Raw genomic sequence first — 19,488 nt, forward strand, 5'->3', positions numbered from 1 at the left:
TCACACCCCAAACACATCTGCAACTGTGTTTCCTTCATTCTTTCCCCTGTCCTCTAGTGGAAGGCCTGATCAAGCCCTCAGAGCCTCCACTTCCTCTGGAGAGGTCTCTCATAAGGAAGGTAGAGAGCCTCTTTCTCTGTCATCTTGGTCCTTTTGCCATTTCCGCAAACTCTGTTTCTTAAAAAAAAAAAAAAAAAAAAGAAAGTGTGCAGGGGTGCTGGTGGTTCATTCCTATAATCCTAGCTACCCTGGAAGCTGAGATTTTAGAGTCCCAGTTCAAAGCAAGCTAGGACAAAAAAAAAAGTCTATAAGATTCTGGCAAAAAGCTGGGAGCTGGGCCCGGGAGTTTGGCCTAGCGGTTAAAGTGCTTGCCTAGCATGCACAAGGACCCGGGTTCGATTCCTCGGTATCCCACATGCACAACCAAGCCGGAAGTGGCAGAGACGAGACACAACCAAGCCGGAAGTGACAGAGAGGAGACTGCAACAAGCGACAGAGAGTGGAGGCGAGCAAGCGGAGCCCAACCGAGTGGTGGCCGGAGCGAGCGGGGCCGGAGCGAGCAGGGCCGGAGCGTGCGGGAGCGAACCGAGCCAGAGCCAGCGAGGCCGGAGCGAGCGGGACCGGAGCGAGCGGGGCCGGAGCGAGCGGGGCCAGAAAGAGAGAGAGAAGGGGGCCAAAAAAAAAAAAAAAAAAAAAAAGCTGGGAGCTATGGCTCAAATGGTAGCGCACTAGCCTTGAGAAAAAGGCCCCAGGGACAGCATCCAGGCCCTGAGTTCAACCCCTACAACAGACAAAAAAAAAAAAAAAAAAAAGAAAGAAAGAAAGAAAGAAAGCTATGTGCCCTGCCTGCAGAGTTATGCCTTTTGGTTTTCTTCCTCTTCCTCAGCCTCTCAGGTCCAGGCTCCCTCAGCACTGGAGCGTCACCTTGCTATTCACCTTACCGTATGTGCATTGCATGCGAGGTAAAGGACATAGCTCTATCTCTGGGCTCCTGTAGCCCAACAGGTCCCAAATCAAAGTTGCCTTCGCTCTCCTCCTGGCAGAAGCCAGGGATCATCCACCACATCAGTTGTTTTTGAGCCTGATGATCCTACCAGCTCAGAGGACCAGTTCTTAAGTGGTGTTGGGACCACGGGTACACCCCTCTCGCCCCGGAAGTGCACCCACACATGGCAGACAGATCTTATCTGTTTTCTTGAATTCACCAATACCAAGCCAAGGAAAGGATGCAGTTGCTTAAGAGGGTTGGAGGACACAAACAAGTAGAATGGGTGGCCTTTGGCTACATCTGAAATGAATTGAGTTCACTGAGACAGTGATGGATTAGGAGAATAGGAAATGAAACCCTGCCTTGGGTCTTATGACATGACATTGAGGAACTTGTGCTAATCTTATTAGGTACCACTATGGTGGATGTCTGGTACGGGGTGGCCTTGTACCAGACCCTGCATCTCTATGAGCGGATGGAAAACTAAAACAGATGAGCAAGGCTCATCCTGTCCTTAAGCCTGGAAATGCAGGGGAGGCAGGGGGCAGGGAGAACTCCTGGGAGTTGATAGACCCTTAGCTACTTGGAAGATTAACAATAGGTAGATTGGGGTTTGAGGCCAGCCTGGGCAGAAAAGATTCTGAGACCACTTCTCAGCTTACTACTGGTCATGGTGAAGTATACCTGCCTTCTAGGTTCATAGGAGGCTGAGATTCAGGGAGCCTAGTTTCAGGCCATCCTGGGAAGACAAGTCTGTTAGTCTCCATCTTCAAAATGACCAATAAAATGTCAGGCTTGATGTTTTGGCCTAAAATGGGAGAGTGCTAGCCATGCAAGGAAACTGAGCAGGTAGGAAGCCTTAAATCCAAGCACCAGTATCACCAAAACAAAACAAAATATAGCACAAAAAAGGGTAGGAAGTGTAGTGTAAGGGGCAGAGTGCTTGCTTAGTAAGTTCCAGACCCTGAGTTCAAATGTTAGCAACACAGACAAAAAAGGAAGGCTTACTATTTGATAAGTGTGTTGCCACAACTGCCTCGTACTCATGCCTACTAAACTCCAGTGCTACCAAAAAAGAAAAGCATTTGTTTTTAAATGTACTATGAGTTGTAAAGAAAATTCAAGTGAGTCGGGCACGGTAGCTCGTGCCTGTACCTGCAGCTACTCAGGAGGCTGAGATCTGAGGATTGTGGGTCAAAGCTAGTCCAGCCACTAAAGTCTGTGAGACTCCTATCTCCAATTAACCACTAGAAAATCAGAAGTGGTACTGTGGCTCCAGGGGTAAGGCAGTAGCCTTGAGCAGAAGAACTCAGGGACAACACCCAGGCCCAGAGTTCAAGCCCCATAATTAGGGGGGGAAAATTCAAGTAGATAGATTCACTAGGAACTGAAACTACAACTTAAAAAACAAAAGGCCTCTTAAGGAGACTTAGGTCAAGCCAAACATTAAATTAAAAAGAAAGAAAAGAGGCTGGGCACTGGTGGCTCATGCCTGTAATCCTAGCTACTCAGGGTGCTGAGATCTGAGGATTGCAGTTCAAAGCCAATCTAGGCAAGAGTCTGTGAGACTCTCATCTCCAGGTAACTACCGGAAAATTGGAAGTGGACCTGTGGCTCAAAGTGATAGAGCACTAGCCTTAAATGAAATAGCCAAGGGATGGCACCCAGGCCCTGAATTCAACACCCACAACTGACCCCCCCTCCCCCCAAAAAAAGAAAGAAGAAAAGAGAAGAAAGAAGGTCAGATGTGGTGGCTTCTGCCTGCAAGCCCAGCTACTTCAAAGGTAAAGATGGACAGGGCTACAATTTAAGACCAGCCCAGACCAAAAACAAAAAAAACAAAAAAACAAAAACAACAACAAAAAAAGAATAAGACCCATCTTCTTAACATTGTCATTCCAGCTATAAATAGGTATCAGTAGGAGAATCTCACTCCAGGCTGGTGTGGGCTAAAGTACGAGACCCTATCTGAAAAATAGCTAACACAAACAGGGCTGCAAACATGACTGAAGTAGTAGAGGGCTTGCTTAGCAAGCATAAGGCCTTAAGTTCAAGCTTCAGTACTACTAAAAGGGGCATTTTTCAAGGACTTAAAAGATACCATAGTACTAACTGAAGGAAAAAGGTTTTCACCCTGAGATTCAAATGTGTGGCCTGGGAATTCAAGCAGAAGATAGAGCTCAAATGTCAGAACCCAAGTACACAGACCTAGAAATATAAAGAGGGAAAAGATAAGCAAGTGGAATCCAGTCAGGAGAGCTAGCATGCAAATGAAGGAAGAAATAAAAGAAATAAACTGGCAATGAAGAGATTTTCCCCTAAGCTGAAAATGACAGGAGTGAACAGACTGACAGGCTCTGTGGGTTCCAGATGGGAGCACTGACAAGAAGCCCTAGCAGTACACAGTCTATAAAACATGAGTTTGGTTTAGGGACCCCAGGGATGGTGGGCAGAAGCTACTAATGAATAGAAAACATAATCCAGAGTAAAAGAAAATCAATAGCAACCTGATCAGAGCAGAAATTCCCCACAAGATCAACCAATACATCTGAAATATGTCAGAAATAATAAAACCAAGCAAAGGATTAGAGTTATTAAATGAAATGTCAGGAGACTGGATTCTTGCTTTGCAGAGTGAGTTTCAGTGTAAAAGTACTGCCATGTCACACATACCAGAAAGGTGATCTTTAAATAGATGATTATGGTTGAAAGAAAAGGATACCAAGAGATGCTAGGCAAATGTAAAATATAAAGCCAAATAGAAGGGCGAAATAGAAAGTTAAACCCCAAAATAGGTTGAAGATAGACAGCAGGTAATGACTGGACAGCTTCCATCAGAACAAAGTCTGTATGCTCCCAATAGCATTACCACTAATTATAAAACCCAGATTACAGGTTCATGCCTGTAATCCTAGCTACTCAGGGGGATGAGATCTGAGGACTGTAGTTCAAAAGCAATACAGGCAGAAAAATTGGTGAGATTCTTTTTTTTTTTTGCCAGTCCTGGGCTTGAGCTCAGGGCCTGAACTCTATCCTTGGACTTTCTCAAGGCTAGAGCTCTACCACATGACCCTCAGCACCACTTCCGGCTTTTTTTTTGCTATGTATGTGGGGTACCGAGGAATTGAACCCAGGTCTTCGTGCATGCTAGGCAAGCACTCTACCACTAGGCCAAATTCCCGGCCCCCAATTGGTAAGATTCTTATCTCCAATTAACCAGCAACAATGAAAATGGAATAGTGGCTCAAGTAGTAGAGTGTAAGCCTTGAGTAAAAAAAAAGCTAAGGGGGCTGGGAGTTTGGCCTAGTGGTTAAAGTGCTTGCCTAGCATGCACGAAGACCCGGGTTCAATTCCTTGGTACCACATACTTAGAAAAAGCCAGAAATGGTGCTGAAGCTCAAGCGGTAGAGTTCTAGCCTTGAGAAAAATCCAAGGACAGTCCTCAGGCCCTGAGCTTAAGCCCAGGACTGGCAAAAAAAAAAAAAAAAAAGCTAAGGGACAGGCTTGGAGTTCAAGCCCCAGTACTTACGTAAAAGAAAAGAAAAGAAAAAACAGAAAGCATTCTAAGGACATAAAAGTCTTTTTTTTTTTTTTTCAGTCCTGGGCTTGAACTCAGTGCCTGAGCACTGTTCTTGGACTGTCTCAAGGCTAGAGCTCTACCACCACTTCCAGCTTTTTTCTATGTACGTGGTACTGAGGAATTGAACCCGGGTCTTCATGAATGCTAGGCAAGCACTCTACCACTAGGCCAAACTCTCAGCCCTGAGTGTAAAAGTCTGAATAACCAATAAACTCGATTTATCTACAGGAAACATTATGTTCTTTAAATAGAGAATATACATTTTTTCTTTATGTCTATGAAAACTTAGCAAAATTATTTGTTCAGACACAAACAAACCCACTATATATATATATATATATATATATATATTTTTTTTTTTTTTTTTTTTTTTTTTTCCTGGGCAGTCCTAGGGCATGGACTCAGGGTCTAGGTGCTATCTCTTAGTGTGCGTGTGTGTGTGTGTGTGTGTGTGTGTGTGTGTGTGTGTGTGTAGGGTTAATTGGAGATTTCTTCCCTAGGACTATAGGTGTGAAGCACCCGCGCCCTGCTTGTTGGCCAGTCTTGTCTCCTGGACAGCAAGCTACTGGAGGGCAAGGGCCTTACTTCTTGTTACCTTCCCAGTGCCTGACACAGCATCACCTTTTCCTCCCTGGGAATATAAGCGCAAGCTAGAAAGCAGGAAGCATCATCCCACTGTGACACAAGTGACCATGGAAACCTACCACAAAAACCTAGGAAATGGAACACACACACCCGCAGAAACCCAAATGCTAGCAGAAATAGACGGAAATGTCCCTGCTATCCAAACATTTCCAATGAGATTAAATCATTTTATGGGGGTAGGGGTTATAGCAATTCACACATTGGAATAGACCCAGGAGCGTTCCACTCTTGTGACCAGGAAGTATCTGAAGGTAGCTCCTGCTGGTTCCTCTGCTCCCCAAGACTAGAGGGCAGGTGCTACTTCACCTGTGTGTCTCACAAGGGCCCTCCAGCCAGAAGCAGAGGAGGCTGGTGGCTCCCCAGGGGTCACCTGGACAACATTCTGGAAACCCCTCAACAGCAGAATTCTTCCTCAATTTAGAAACAGCTTCCTGAATGTAACCAGGAACACTTTTGCCCTCAATCCCCTTGCTTATCTGCCCAGGTCCAGCTCCCAATCCTGCCAAAGCTGCCATAGAGCACATTTCCTGCCACCCCCCCCCCCACCAAATCATCACAACCAGGGCCTTCCACCACTGCAGTGTCTGGCACTGACCAAGCCAACTGAAGCTGGCACTCAGCACTGAACTCCATCCCTTCCCACACTGCACAGCTCTAAAAGGGTGAGAAAACGGGTTCAGAGGTAGGCAACTGCTCGGTTCACCAGGAAGCAGGAAGGAGAGAGCTAGTCCAAAACCTAACTTGTGGCCTCCGAGCTGAAGGGAACCAGAAACTTGGGGTGACAGTTAACCCAGGCTCCAGGGAGCTGCTCAGAGGACAAAAGACCACATCCCAACCTGCATGTGGAGGGAGCTTTGGGTATCCAGGAAAGTGTGGTGAAGGGAGGAGGGGGTACCCCAAGAACTTGCTCATTCCCAAGCCAGGTCAAGCTGAGCACTAAATTCCTGGGTCATCAGGTGGTGGGGTGAGGGGCGGGGGGAGAAGCCAAGTCCAATGTGAAGAAATCATTGGCTTTAGCAAGGAGACAAGTGGGGTGAGGGGAATCAGGTTGAAGAGAAGGGAGGGACAAGGCGTCTCATTGGATCCCCTTATTTTGGGCTATATTCCCTGCTCCTACCAACCCCTTCCACCACTTCCAGCTCCCTTGAAGTGGGGAGACAGGTAAGTGAGTCTATTGAAAAGAGGTTATCCCAGGAAGTGTACAAGCCAGATGTGGGGGTGGGGGGAGGGCAGGGGTAAAGAAAAACTCTAGCCTACCCTCCTTTCTCCCAGCACTCCCATAGTTCCCTGGGTCACTCACAGTTCCTGGTAGAAGAGAAGGGAAGAACCAGAGACCCTGAGGCTCTGTCCAGGGCAGGCTCAGGTGTGGTGCCTCCCTGCCTGTTTGTCCAAGAAGTTGTAATGCAGGATTGTAATTCTGTCCTGCCAGCGGCCAATGCCAGGGCAGCAGAGGCAGGCTCCTTTCCAGATCTTGCCCTGAGGTGCCCCACCTCTGGGGTTGGGCCAGGGATGGTGGCCACACCTTGGGGGAGGGGTGCAGAGGCCACCTGGTGGCTGCCTTGTTTCCTTGAAGGAGCTTCTGGGGCCTTCTTCCCTAGCCCTAACCCCATATAAATTTGGGGGGCATTTGACCCACTGCAGCTTGTACTATTCTTTTTTTTTCATATATTTTTTATTGTAATTAATAGAAGGGTTACATGATATTTGCCAGATAGACGGTGCATTAATTCACATACATTGATTCCCTTCCACTTGTCTTGGTACCCATTTCCCCCCCCCAACCCCCACCAGTTTGTACTATTCTTGCAGAAGAGGCACAGTGTAGTCAACCCTAAAGGCTGCCTGGCTGAGGCATGTTAGCCAGGGTGGAGTGTGAGATCAACAAGCTTAGAATGGACTTGGCTAGATGCAGCCTAGACACTCAGACTATGGGACATTTGACTAGACATAAGACCTCTCAGCATGTTTTATTCTGTACACCTAGGCTAGCAGCTAGGACCCTAGCCCACGGCATAGGCCTTGGAGGGACATTGTATTGTTGCATTTTATGCCCCTTTGGTGAACAGCCTACACTGCTGCTTGAGTGACTGGTGAATAGCAAGAGTATGTAACACTGTCATCGGCAGGGTCCCTGGCCCTGCAGAGTGGTCTGCTGAGACCCAGCTGATCCCACCTTCCTCAAAGGCCCTGTGCCTGTGTCACCTCCATCTTGGTATATGTGCTTCTGGGCCACATCTTTTTCCCCCCCCAGAAATCCTATCTCCTCAGCCTCTCCCTCACCAGCTCTATCACTTAAACTCAGGGGAGCCTCTGTCCTCCATCCTTATTCTCCCTCCTCCCCTGCCAAGCCTTTCCAGCTGCATCTATCACCCTTGACCCACTGCCCTCTGCCCTCAGCTGGCCCTCTAGTGGCCACTTCAGATAAACGTCCAAAGGCCTTTTTCAAATTTAGCCTTTCCGTTTTTCTGCACTCCTTTTGGGGGTGCTGTATATTGGACTTCGAGCATTCTAGGCAAATACTGTAATACTTGAGCTATACATATAAATCTTTTGGCTTTTCTTCAGTTTTTGAGACCTTTGTGCTCAGACTGGTCTCAAACTCAAGGTTCTCCTGCCTCTACATCCCATGTAGCTGGGATTGCAGGTATGTGCCAACATGCCTGGCATCATTATCCTCTCCCTTTCTCTGGACATTTTCTTTGGCTTCTGGTCAGCACACTCCTGCTTTTCTTCCTTGCTCCCTGGCTGTTTCTTCTCTAGCACATTTTATTCCTTCTGCTAACTCCATCAAAGTGTGCTCCCCAGGAATTTCCTTTGCCCCACGTCTCCCCATGCCCTCAGCAAACCCCACCCTGTCTGCTGGTTAGTGTATGTGAGAAGCTAAGCACTCAATCTAATGACCCCGTCCTTCCCCCAGCCCTGCAGTTAGACCCTGCAGAAGCTCCCATCACCAGCCCAGGAGACCACAAAGGTTCTTGGTTGTTTTTTTTTTTTTTTTTGCCAGTCCTGGGGCTTGAACTCAGGACCTGGGCACTCTCCTTGAGTTTCTTTTGCTCAAGGCTAGTACTCTATCACTTGGGCCACAGTGTCACTCTGGCCTTTTCTGTTTATGTGGTACTGAGGAATCAAACCCAGGGCTTCATGCATACTAGGCAAGCGCTCTACTACTAAGCCACCTTCCCAGCTTCCTTGGCCATTCTTACAGCCTTGGCTATAGGGCTCTTTCTTCAAGACTCCTCCTTTCTTCACAATGAGCCTTCCAATAGCAACAGAGTAAAGTCCAAATCCCTGGCAAAAGCTCAATGCTTCTGCTTGAGGTGTCCCTGCTTGAGGAGCAGATGCCAGCCGTGCCAAACCCATGCCCCATCTCTGAGTGCTAGCCAGGCCGAATAGGACTGCATGGAGGCAATCCCTGGGTGCCCACACCTCCCCCACCCATGTTCCACAGGACCCACAGAGTAGCTCCATCACCTGTACCAATCCGGCCTGTACCATGCCTGATAGAAGCATCTATTCCCTTCCACTGGTCGCCTGTCCCACAGAACGGGCATCTCAGGTAGGTAGCCCTGTCTTAGTCATCTCCAGATTAAAGGCTCACCTGGCGCCTGGCCAGCATTCAGTCAGTTCATGCATCATGAACAAGTGAGTGGGGGAGGGGACACCCCACATCTGCATCCTCTGGGGGAAAGAGGCAGGCTCACCTTTCAGGAAATTCCTTCCCATCGCTGGCTGTTTGCCTGGAACAAGGAAGTGCATGGGTGGGGTTTCCTTCCCAGAGGGAGCACCAATTCCACAACCCTGGAGTTTGCTCAGGACAGGGTGTAAGGGAGAGCCATAGTTGACCGGGAGTCAAGTGTGATCACAGGTAGTGTGATCCTTGTGCCATTACACTTAGCACAGATGAGACAATGGGACCAGAGACGCTAAGTGAGTCCTTGAGGACCACAAATGGGACCAGGCAGCAGTGTCTGTCTACCACTCAGGTCTCTGGCAGACACCCCTTTTTCTCATGTGAATGCAACCTCACCATAACCCCCTCCATCTAGGAAAGTGCTAATGCTGAAGAAAGGAGGAGGGCAAAGGTGACACTGAGCAGACTGGTGGCTGGCTGGGGGTGATTTCTTTTCTCAGGAGATGCAAGGACCTGAGGGTAGGGGGAGAGTCTCCTTTTTGGTCCAAAGGCTTGGAGTGGTGGCCCTTGGGCAGACCTGCTGAGCCCTGGCCATGGATAGAGTCTGTCACTCTTTATCAAATACTGGGTCATCTCTAGGCTAGATGCAGGGATTCAACATTAAGGTCATTCTCCACTTCCAGGTATGTAGTGGGGTGGGGGGTGGAGGGTGGGCACAGGGCAGCATTAGTAGGATCTATGTTGTGGAGAGAATTGGAGTGCTCCATTAGGAGCTTGTCCTACTGTGAAGGGAGGGGGAGGGGGCTGAGGGGCAGTCCTGGCATTCTGACTGAAGCCCTCCCTGGCAGAGGTGCAGGGCCAGGGTCTAGTGTCCAAGCCCACAAGGTGCTGTACTCTGCTATGGCCACAAGGTGGAGATGTCAGAACCATGGCAGATGTCAGGCCAGATACTGTGCAACTTTACCCACCTCAGGCTGCCCCTTCCCTAAAAAGTTCCGCACTTGAAGATGTCACAGTCCCAGTGTGAACATTTGTAGGCAGTTAGAGTGTTTAAAAACATACCCTATGGTGGCTAATGCCTGTAACCCTAGCTTCTCAGGAGACAGAGATCTGAGGGACTGAAGTTTGAAGCCAGCCCAGAGAAGGAAAGTATGAAATTTCTGTCTCCAATTAACCAGCAAAATGCTGGAAGTGGAGCTATGGCTTAAATGGTAGAGTGCGAGCCTTGAGTGAAAAAGCTGAAGGAGAGCTTCCTACACACACACACACACACACACACACACACACACACACACATGCACACGCACACACACACCTACCTCTATTCTCTTTTCAATACTTCAGGTTAACACAACCAGATTTGGAATGGGGGAGCAGAAAGAGAATCACCCTCAACAGAAACGGACTTTTTCCTGAAACAATCTCACCAAATATTTGAAATATATATGAATAATATGAACTAGTTGAAGCAACCCCCAAGTGAAGCAGACAACTGATTTTCACATCCATCATCTCATCTGGCCCAACTCCTGCCCCAGCACAGCTAGCAGACCCACAAGGCAGGATTTAAGAAGGTACTTAAGGGGCACGCACCTGTCCAAGATTACTCGACGGCAGGGTACAGTAACAATATAATCAATAATAATATCAATAGCCTCTGATCGACTCAAGCTGTTTGGTCAAAAAATTTCTACATTTGGGAATTTCAAGTCAGAATTCGCGAGCCTGTTTCAACATTGCGGACATGGGGCTTCTCGGAAGCCAGAGGGCCCGGTAGGAGGCGTGTGGGAAAAGGACAAGCGCTCTTCCTCCACCACCACCCTCCCCCCGCCCCACCACCGCCTCCTCTTGGCAGCCCTACCTGCTTTGGGCTCTGGTCTCGCGGCGGGCCAGGGCCGCGCACGTCCAGGATGGCCTCGTAGACGTTCTCCGAGTCGCTGCGCGCCAGGGGTCTCGGGCACACCCAGGATCCCGCCACGCTGCAGGCCTTGGCGTGACCGCTGCGCCCAAGGAGGCCTGCGGGTGGCGCGGCGCCCGGGCACGCCAGGTCATCCAGGGACTGCGCGGGCCGAACCGGAGCCAGCGGCCGGACGTACAAGCAGGAGGGCTGGCCTGGGGCTAGGCCGCTGCGCGGGTCGGTGGCCCGATGCCGCGCGGGGCCACCCAGGGAGCTGGCTCGGCCCCGGGAGTCGGCAGGGGTGCCGTCGGGGCCGGGGAGCGCGTGCGCGCTGACGAAGCGGTAGTCATAGGCCAGGGGCTCCGGGACGGCCGTGGCGCGCGGCGGCGGTGGGGCGGTGGCCCGGTCGCCGAGCGCGGGCAGCTCCCGCACGTACTGCGCGGGCAGGTAGAAGGGGCGGCCGCCGGGCTCGCGCCGCACGTGCCACCAGTGCTCCGTGCTGCGCCGCAGCAGCCGGTAGCGCTCGTTGGGCTGAATGGCGACGCGGCGTCCATCCTTGCTCGTGTACTCGAAGGGGTGCTCCACCAGCACGTACACGTCCCCCTCCACGTCCGCCGCCATCGCGCGGCCCCCTGGCTTCCCTGCTGGCAACAAGGACAGGGGGCAGCGAGGTCAGGGCCTCAGAGGAACTTCAGTGAGGGCCCGCCGCCCCACGGTTCAAAGAGCTGGCTGTTTGAGTCCTGGTCTTGCGCATCCCGGCTTCAGTTTTCCCATCGGAAATGGGAGCTGGGCGGACACAATCAGCTCCCAACCTGCTCCTCGGGATTGGAATAACTACAGTGCTTCCTGCTGCGGCTTTGATGGCATGCCTCGATTCAGCCCCTGGGGAGCTGGGTGGCTCTACTGGCCCAATTTCACTGCCAGGGAAGCCTTGGCTCAAAGACAGAAGGTGATAACTGAGATAAGGTTGACACGACATTTGCCTAAAAGTTGGTGGAACCTGTTTCCTTGTCTGTGAAGTGGGAATTAGTCTTTCTCTACTCGCTCCTGCCCCCAGCTGCTCCTATCCTCAGTCTGGGAGCCTGCCAGGAACCCTACCAACTCCCGTTGCGCCCCCGGGGCCTGCCGGGGCCGGGCGGGGGCGCCGGCTCCGGCGCAGCCCCCGAGCTCTTCTCCTTGGAGGGGTCAGGCTTTGGTACACACTGGCTTCTCCGGCTGAGGCCGGGAAACCGGTTCTCTCAGTTACTTTCCTTCCCCAGTGGTTTCGGGCCTCACCGACTGACGGACCAGCGCCATCTCCTGCCTCTCCGGAGATGTTGGGCTTCGTGGCCCGCGCACCCGTCCCGGGTCTTGCCCCGGTTCCTGGAGTGACTCCTTAGGAGGAGTCCCCAGTGTTCTCCACAGCGCCCCGGAGGGATCGCCACGAGCCCCGCCCCCCGCGCCAGCTCAGTCTGCCTCCTGCTGTGTGGACTCGCGGGGTGGAGGGCGGGGAGGTGAGGGGGATGTGGGCGGAGCCCGCAGGTTAAATCTTGCCTGGGTACTTCCGGAACTGCTTGGTTCCTCCGAACACTTACACGTTGACCGCCTGGGTCTCCTGCCCCTCAAGGGTGACTTGGGACCGCAAACTGGGGGCCCCGCTTCTTGCTAGGGACTCCAGGAACAATGAATTTAGGAGGCCATGACGCCTCCTTCTTTCTCAAAAATTCCTCCACGGGGAATGGGGTGTTAACTGAGTCACAGGCCATACTCTGGTCCCTAAGAGGCGGGGGGGGGGGGCAGAGAGCAAGCTGAGGGCTGAGCCAACAAACTGGAGGCAGGACACGCCCCTCACACCCCCTACCCCCGCCCGGGGCGCACTGGCACTCACGTGGGCCCGGCGGGTCTCAGGAAGCCCATGGGCTGGAGGGGCGGAGCCGGTGGGCTGCAGGTTCGGCTCTCACCATCTCCTAGGGTGGGGCTTCTGAGGGCGAGGCTGGGAGACACCACGCCTAGCAGAGGCTGGCTGGGGAAGAAGAGGCAGAGAAGGCCACTCAGCAGGGCTATCCCCAGTCCCCAGTGCAGCTGTGCCTCCGAGCGCCGGTGCTGGGCCCAGGGCGGTGCGAAGGGAGGCTATGCGGGAGAGGCTGCCTGGAGGGATGCGTGTGACCGGGCGCGGGCAGGGCGTGAGGAAGGCACGAACAGGGATCGCAGGGTCCTGCCTCTGTCTACTTCCCCCCCCGCCACCGCCCCCCCCCAACCCCGCATCCCGCCGGCGGGCGGCTCTGCGAAACGCACAGCTGGGGCCGGGTGTGCCGTCCCGACGTTCACATTCCGAGCGAGACTGTTTGCGCCTGGAATCACCAACTACGAACCCGGTGCACGGTGCAGCCGGAATGACGGCGCTATCCGTTCCGGACGCACCTCCCTCCGCCCGCCGCAGGCCCTTTCCAGGCCTGGGAAAATTAGATTTCCACGGCAGGGATGCCCACCAGAGCTCAGTGCCTCGGGTAGGGCGTTAGGAGGGGCCACGCACCTCACCTCACCTTCCCGGGTGGGTCCTGGGGGAAGGGATGGGGAAAGCGATGGGGAGCGGGAGGATCCTAGCAGCACAGCTCCGCAGGAGCTGCCTAGTGCCCGGGCCCCCGCGGGGTCGGCGCCTGGGACCTCGGCCTGGTGCCCCCTCCCCGCCCTTGGACGGAAGGCGGCCCCTCGCCCACGGCGATCTTGTCCCCTGCGCCCCGCTCCTGGCCTCCGCAGCTCCCGCTCCAGCTTAGTTTGAAGAGGAGGCAGCGCGCGGAGCTCCCGGGAGAGGACGGCCACCGGGGGCACCCTCGCCGCCCTCCCTAAGTTCTGCGCCCCCTCCCTCCGGCCCGGGCACCTTGGAACGTCTTCCCACCAGCCTTGCTTCCACTTGCCCCGGCCTGGCGCGCGTGGGCTCGGCGTCCGGTGCTTCCCTTCTCCACCGCCAGACTCCCGCGCTGCCCTGTTTCCTGTACAACAATATAACCAGAGAGGCACCGGCGGAGTGCGCTCCACAGAACTTCCTCCCAGGCTGGGGCTGGGCTGCGGTTGCGAGAGACAATCCCCGGTGTCCTGGCTTCCTGTCCCCTCTGGGCCGGGCCAGCGCCCCAGGACTAGAGACGCCACCCTCCCTCCCCCCCGCCCCCCCCCCCCCCCCCGCGCACATCCCGGGATCCTGGGCCACACCTGGGCCCGGATGGCAGCCTCGCGGTAACTTCTCTTGGCCACATTAGCCTCTCGTGGTAAGCCCCCTTCATCTTTGTAGGGGAGGAGAGCCACCCTCTGTAGTTGGATGGTAAGGTAAGCTCAGAGCAACCTCCCGGGGCCAGATCTTGAAAGAAGTTCCAGGGCTCTTCACTTTGGAGGTCTTTGGGAATCATTTGCCTCCAGGGAAAGCAGCCCTCACCCTCTGGTTTGCATTTGCGCTCCCCAGCAGAGAAGCCCAGCCTCAGTGGACCGACTCCTGCTCTAGGCCAGTGAGAAACAATTGTGAGATTGCCTGGAAGTGGTGTGCTGGGAGTTGGATGCTTCAGGCTAGAGTGTCCTCACCCAGATATCACCCCAGGAGGGCTGAGGGTTTGTTTGGTTAGAATCCGATTAGTCACACTCCTTCTTGAACTGGCTCCCTAGGGGCTGGCCATTGTGGCCAGTGAGACTACATTGTGCTGGGTATCTCATGAGTATGACTCATGGTGGGCCAGGGAAGGCCCTTGGTGTCCTCTTCTGCCCACTTCATGCATCCTTCTCTACAGCCCCTCTAGGCATCTAGCAACCAAGCAGGCAGCTGTTTATAGTCCTTGAGTGCCTCATATCTGTATCTCCTCTATTACCTACTTTCTTCTTGGGCTAGCTGGGAAGATTAAATGAGATGCATTAACCACAAGGCTTTGAGGTAGAAAACTGTTAAGTAGGTATTGCCATTATTGTTATTATGGAAGGGGCTCTTTGAGATTGGGTCTCCAAATGGCCCATCCTCCTGTAGTCACAAGGGGAAGTGCCTCAGGCTCTTTGCAAAGGATGGAGAAGCTTCAGTACCAGCTGAAATGCCCAGGCCTGCCCTCCACTAGACCTGCCTCCTCCAGGTCCTGTCCTGCCTCCTTTCCTTTTGGCTACCACCCTGTAGCCCCAAAGAAGGGGGATTATTGGATGGACAGGAGATATCCAGCTATAGGCTGAGGGCCAGAAACTGGGTATGAAAGTTGTTTTTTGCTGTCCCACTTCCCTGCAACCTGATTCCCCAGGAATTAGTCTATTTCCTTCTTTTGTTCTTTCATGGACAGTCGGGGGCTTCCTCCTACAGGCCCCTGGGCTTCTCCTTGAAGCTAGCAGCCACAAGACCTAAGTCCACAAGCCCCGATTCTGGTTTTGCTCAATAACTCATTTTTTCTTTGAGATCCTCTTCTACACTTCCATATTTCCACCAGGGACTTGTGTTGGGACATTCAAAGACACAGGAAGAGGGAGAGGAATGTGGCCTAGTGGTAAAGTGCTCGCCTAGCATGCATAAAGCCCCGGGTTCAATTCCCCAGAACCATATACACAGAAAAAGCCAGGAGTAGTGCTGTGGCTCAAATGGCAGAGTGCTAGCCTTGAGCAAAAAATGTCCAAAGACAGTGCCCAAGCCCTGAGTTCAAGCTCCAGGACTGGAAGAAGAAAAAAAAAAAGGACAACAGGAAGAGAAGTCATGGGTGAAGCTACTTCAGTTGTTACAGCTACAGGTATGAGAATAAACCTCTCTGAAACCCCCAAATCCCAGTCTACTGACCCCTAGGGGGCTTACTTGCCCACTTTTCCTTGGCCACTCCTGGCATACAAGCTTTGCAAGTGTTTGCCTCCAGCCTAGAGACTTCCTCCCTGCTCTCGGTGACTAACAGGTGTGTGTGTGTGTCTGTGTGTGTGTGTGTGTTTCTGATAGCTGGTTATCTCCCCCCACAGCAGCAAGGTTAGAATTTAGAAGCCAGACAATGGTTAGAAAGATCAGATCTTTACTGAAAAAAAAAAAATCACTCAAAAGTCACACAGCAGCAGTTTCTTCAATACATTGCAAAGCGCTTCTAGGGCCTGAGCCCCACACATTAAAGTTTATTGCATAAAGTTAAAGTAACATTTTAAAAAATAGTGTGGGCACTACTGAGGCTCATGTGAGCTTTCCTCTGGAGAAGAAGGGTTAAATCAACTCATTTGACAGCATTAGCAGCTTGTTGGTAATGGGGAAAGGGCCAGCTCTAATGCTTAGACTCTGGGGAGAGGGGGGAGGCCCCAGGTATTAGGGCCTCCTAGGGAAGCTTACGGAATGTAGTCTCAGGCCCAAGGCCCACCCCAAGCCAAACTCTTGCCTGCTCAGGAACCTTGGATCAGACCGTATTTTAGGGGACACATTAATGGTGGGATGTAGGCTAGGGATGTAGACCCCACTTCAGGGTTCGGGTTCAGGAAGCTTTGGCATTCTGGGCACTGGTGTGCACCACCTTCCATGACAGAGACAGAGGAACACACCAGTGTGGCAGTGTCTGCTACCTGCCTACCACCCCCTCTGTTCTATTGCACAATTCCTCCAGCTCAGTGCGGAGGGCAGGTGACTCAGCAGCCTGTTCACCTCAGGGAGGGTGGGGGAAGGCTCATCTCTTGACAGTGACAGGCAGAGCTTCTTACCTGAGGCCTCCACTGCCACCAAAGAACATGCTCCTATGTCCCCACAGGCCTAAAGGCTCTGAACATCACCATGAGAGTAATTCTAGGCTCCCATCATGAGGCCCACTTAAAAGGCAATCCTTTCATGGCAGCTTTCTGCTGGCAAGTCCAGGAACTGTGAGCTCACGACTTTGAGGCCGAGATTTCCCCAGGGCGTCGTCTCACAAGTCCATACATACCTCAGCAACAGAAAGTCAGAGTCTTCTCCACAGTGGGGGACCTGGCAGCCATGGCACCGGAGGCCATCCCCTGGCCTGGGCTCAGCCAGGAGAGATGGCGCTGAGAGCCTGCCTGAGGTGGGCCTTTGCTGTCTGTGGAGCAGTAAGGAGGGTGTGGGATGAGGGCAGGCTAGGTGAAAGCCTTCCCTGACCTAGGGAAGGTTCAAAGTGCTCACAGTGCTTGTTGGGACCAATTTCTTGCTTCAGTCACAATGGTGACCTAAGGCCAGAGAATGCCTCTGATGCTGAGGAGGGAGGACATTCCAGGAGAGTGCAGGGGTCGCCAGGAATAACTCTGTCCTGCCAGATGGGCAATTTGGCACATGGCACTGGTGCTGTTGGCAGGGGTAAAGTAAAGGCACCTGTCCACAGACTGGCCCCCACAGTGGCCTGGCTGCCTGGCCCCCTTGCCTGCTTCCCAGCCAGGCCTGGGATAGCATTGCCCATCTGCTCAGGGTGGGAAGGCCTGGGGTTTCTCGTGTAGGGTCAAGAATAAAAAAATATTTTCTGTTGAAACATGAAGGGGTGAAGGAACCCACCTTAAAAACTAGGCCTTTGAATCAGGAATGTAGAAGTGACAGTGTCCCCAAGTCTCCAGTGTGTGAATAGCCCTAATGGAGGTGTCATGCCAGCCAGGTGAGCTGGGCCTGATGGAAGACTCCCTTTGGCTCAGGCAGGGGTCTTGGGGGTATTCCTGCCTGAGGAGCAGAGTCAAGGGAGGCCATGGAATACTTGGGCTTCCTGGCCTTTCTCTGGGAGGCCCATGCTCTGGGCACATCCGAGGGTCTTCCTCACAGGGGAAGAGACTGAGCTGCAGCTCCCATGGCCTTGGGTGGATCAGGTAGCATTGGAGTTAGGTGAGAATGTTCTGTTCCTGATACTTGCGCCGGCGGGCACAGCGGGGGCAGCCTTTCCTCATCACGGCCTGGCAGCTCTGGTGGAAGACTGTCTTGCACTCAGCACACCTGGGGAGAGAGCAGAGCACTGCTGGTACCAGATATGCCCTGTGGCTGGGCTGGCCAGAGCTCTGGCAGCTCTGCTGCCAGCAGACCGTGTCCCCATGCCTTCCCCTCCAGCTTGTGCCAAAAGCTGCTTCAGACAACATAGCCCATAAGCTGATACTGTGTCCCACTCCAGCATGATTCTCAAATCTCAGCCTCCTGAGCAGTTAGGATGACAAGTGTGAGCCACTAGCACCTGATCCCATTTTTTTTTTTTTAACTAAGTGCTACTTCATTTCCCACTCCTCTTTACAGTACAGTTCCAACAATGGACTCGAGCCTGTTGAAGTCTGGCCAGAACACCTACTGAGGGTGAATGAATGCCTGCACCTACAGAAGGGGAATGGCTGCTCCAACCATTCCCCTTGCAACAAGGGGAGGCTGGATACATTTCCATTTGGAGGCTAATGAGCAGTAACTGACCGAGTGCCCACTCTACCTGGCCTTGTGCTCCTGCTCCTTCCTCCTCCTATTCACAGACTGAGGACAGGACCATCAGGGACCCCTTGTCTCCAGCAACAGGGAAGAGAATGCGTCCTACGAGCTCAGGGAATGGACGGCTCTGGGGACCCCGGCACAGCAGTGAGGCCTGGCATCCGGTAGGTCCCCCATACCTGACGGTGGTGTCGAACTCAAAGGGGAAGATGATGCCGTGGTGGTGGCAGATCTGGCAGATGAAGCCCCGCTGGGTGCACAGGTTGCAGTGGTAGACGTGCTGGGAGGCGAACTCGATCAGGGCCCTGAGGAACCCTTCATATACCCCCTCTGCGATCTGAGGGGGCAAGGGCAGGTGGGCCTTAGGTGGCTATGCTGCAAGTACCCTAGGGCCCTGCCTAAGAACCCCTCCGCTCTGTGTGGGTAAGAAGACATATGGAGCTGCCCTGAGGTGGCTGGGGTGTGGGTATTACCATTCTTGTACTGGAAGCTGAAGTGTGCTAGAGGCCAGGGCCCATCACTGCTCTGGAGGCTGGGGCAGCTGATGACTATGGTCTAGCCTCAGTAAATTCCAAGCTCCCATTCCTGCTGTGATTCCTCCAGGAGTGAGACCCTCCTAGAGAAGCCTTGGGGGCTGTGTGTGTGTGAGGGGGTTAATGAGCGGGGAACATGGTATGCTCACCTGCTGGAGGTCAGTAACACTAAACTTGTGAGGTGACTCCAAGAGATAATTCCTGTGGTTGAGCCTACAAAGCAAACACAAGAGCTTCTTTAGAGGGGCTCCCGAGGCCTGGGCCTGCTGCATTGTTCGCCTTCCTGCCCTCAGCACAGCTCTGCAGCCAGAAAACCCTGGGTTCCTGGGTAAGTAAAAGTGCGTGTCTGTGTCTGGGGTCCCAGCTGGCAGGACCTTGAGCAAGTTATCTAACCTCTCTGAACCTCAGGTGTCCTCTCCTGAGAAATGGGTGTTGTTTTGAGGATTAAATAATCTATTTAAGGCATTTGGCATGGTGCCCAGCACATAGTAACAACATGACTAATACTGAGGATGATGTGGACACTTGGTATCAGGAACTGGGCCGAAAGCCTGACATGTATTCCTTTACCTGATCCTCACAGTATCCTGTGAGGCTGGTCTTACAGTATACCCTGTTTTGAGAAAATGAAGAAACAGAGAGGTTAAGTAATTTGCCCAAGGTCACAGTTGGTTCAAAGTCAAAGCTGGAGTTTGAGCATAGGAATCTGGCTTCCAGAACTACAACTGAATCACTGCCACAATTCCATTACCAGGGACAGTGCTGGAGACAGAAATAGCCACTGTCCTCTGCAGCCCTTGGTTTGGATGAAGGATAGACATTCAAGTATCTGGTTTCTGTGCTCTGTGAGAGGACTTGAAGGGTTCTAG

At 52.8% G+C, this 19,488-nt stretch overlaps 2 protein-coding genes across 15 annotated transcripts in view; both read right to left on the reverse strand.

Moving 5' to 3' along the window:
* Arhgap27 (Rho GTPase activating protein 27) overlaps window positions 1-14,282 on the reverse strand; it is a 31,628-nt gene extending 17,346 nt beyond the window's left edge. For 5 of the 12 annotated variants that reach the window (XR_016538290.1, XM_090350066.1, XM_090350058.1 and 2 more), the window contains exons 1-3: window positions 13,599-13,854; window positions 12,609-12,743; window positions 10,706-11,382 (exon numbers count right to left, since the gene is read on the reverse strand). Coding sequence is in view for 11 of the 12 variants with exons in the window: in XM_090350066.1 (XP_090206192.1) it covers window positions 10,706-11,362 (657 nt within the window). In the remaining variant the exon portion in view is untranslated. The other 7 variants (XM_090350060.1, XM_090350062.1, XM_090350068.1 and 4 more) reach the window with 7 other exon arrangements.
* A 1,423-nt stretch (window positions 14,283-15,705) lies between these two features.
* The window catches only part of Plekhm1 (pleckstrin homology and RUN domain containing M1), a 35,081-nt gene continuing 31,298 nt past the window's right edge, over window positions 15,706-19,488 (reverse strand). Inside the window, exons 9-11 of one of the 3 annotated variants that reach the window (XM_090350049.1) lie at window positions 18,769-18,832; window positions 18,266-18,366; window positions 15,706-17,615 (exon numbers count right to left, since the gene is read on the reverse strand). In XM_090350049.1, coding sequence (XP_090206175.1) covers window positions 17,504-17,615; window positions 18,266-18,366; window positions 18,769-18,832 — 277 coding nt within the window. In that variant the 3' untranslated portion in view covers window positions 15,706-17,503. Of the gene's footprint in view, window positions 17,616-18,265; window positions 18,424-18,768; window positions 18,833-19,488 lie in introns of all 3 variants that reach the window. The other 2 variants (XM_090350048.1, XM_090350051.1) reach the window with 2 other exon arrangements.

Source organism: Megascapheus bottae, chromosome 17, assembly GCF_031878675.1.
Source record: "Megascapheus bottae isolate mThoBot1 chromosome 17, mThoBot2.hap1, whole genome shotgun sequence".
NCBI classification, from domain to species: Eukaryota; Metazoa; Chordata; class Mammalia; order Rodentia; family Geomyidae; genus Megascapheus; species Megascapheus bottae.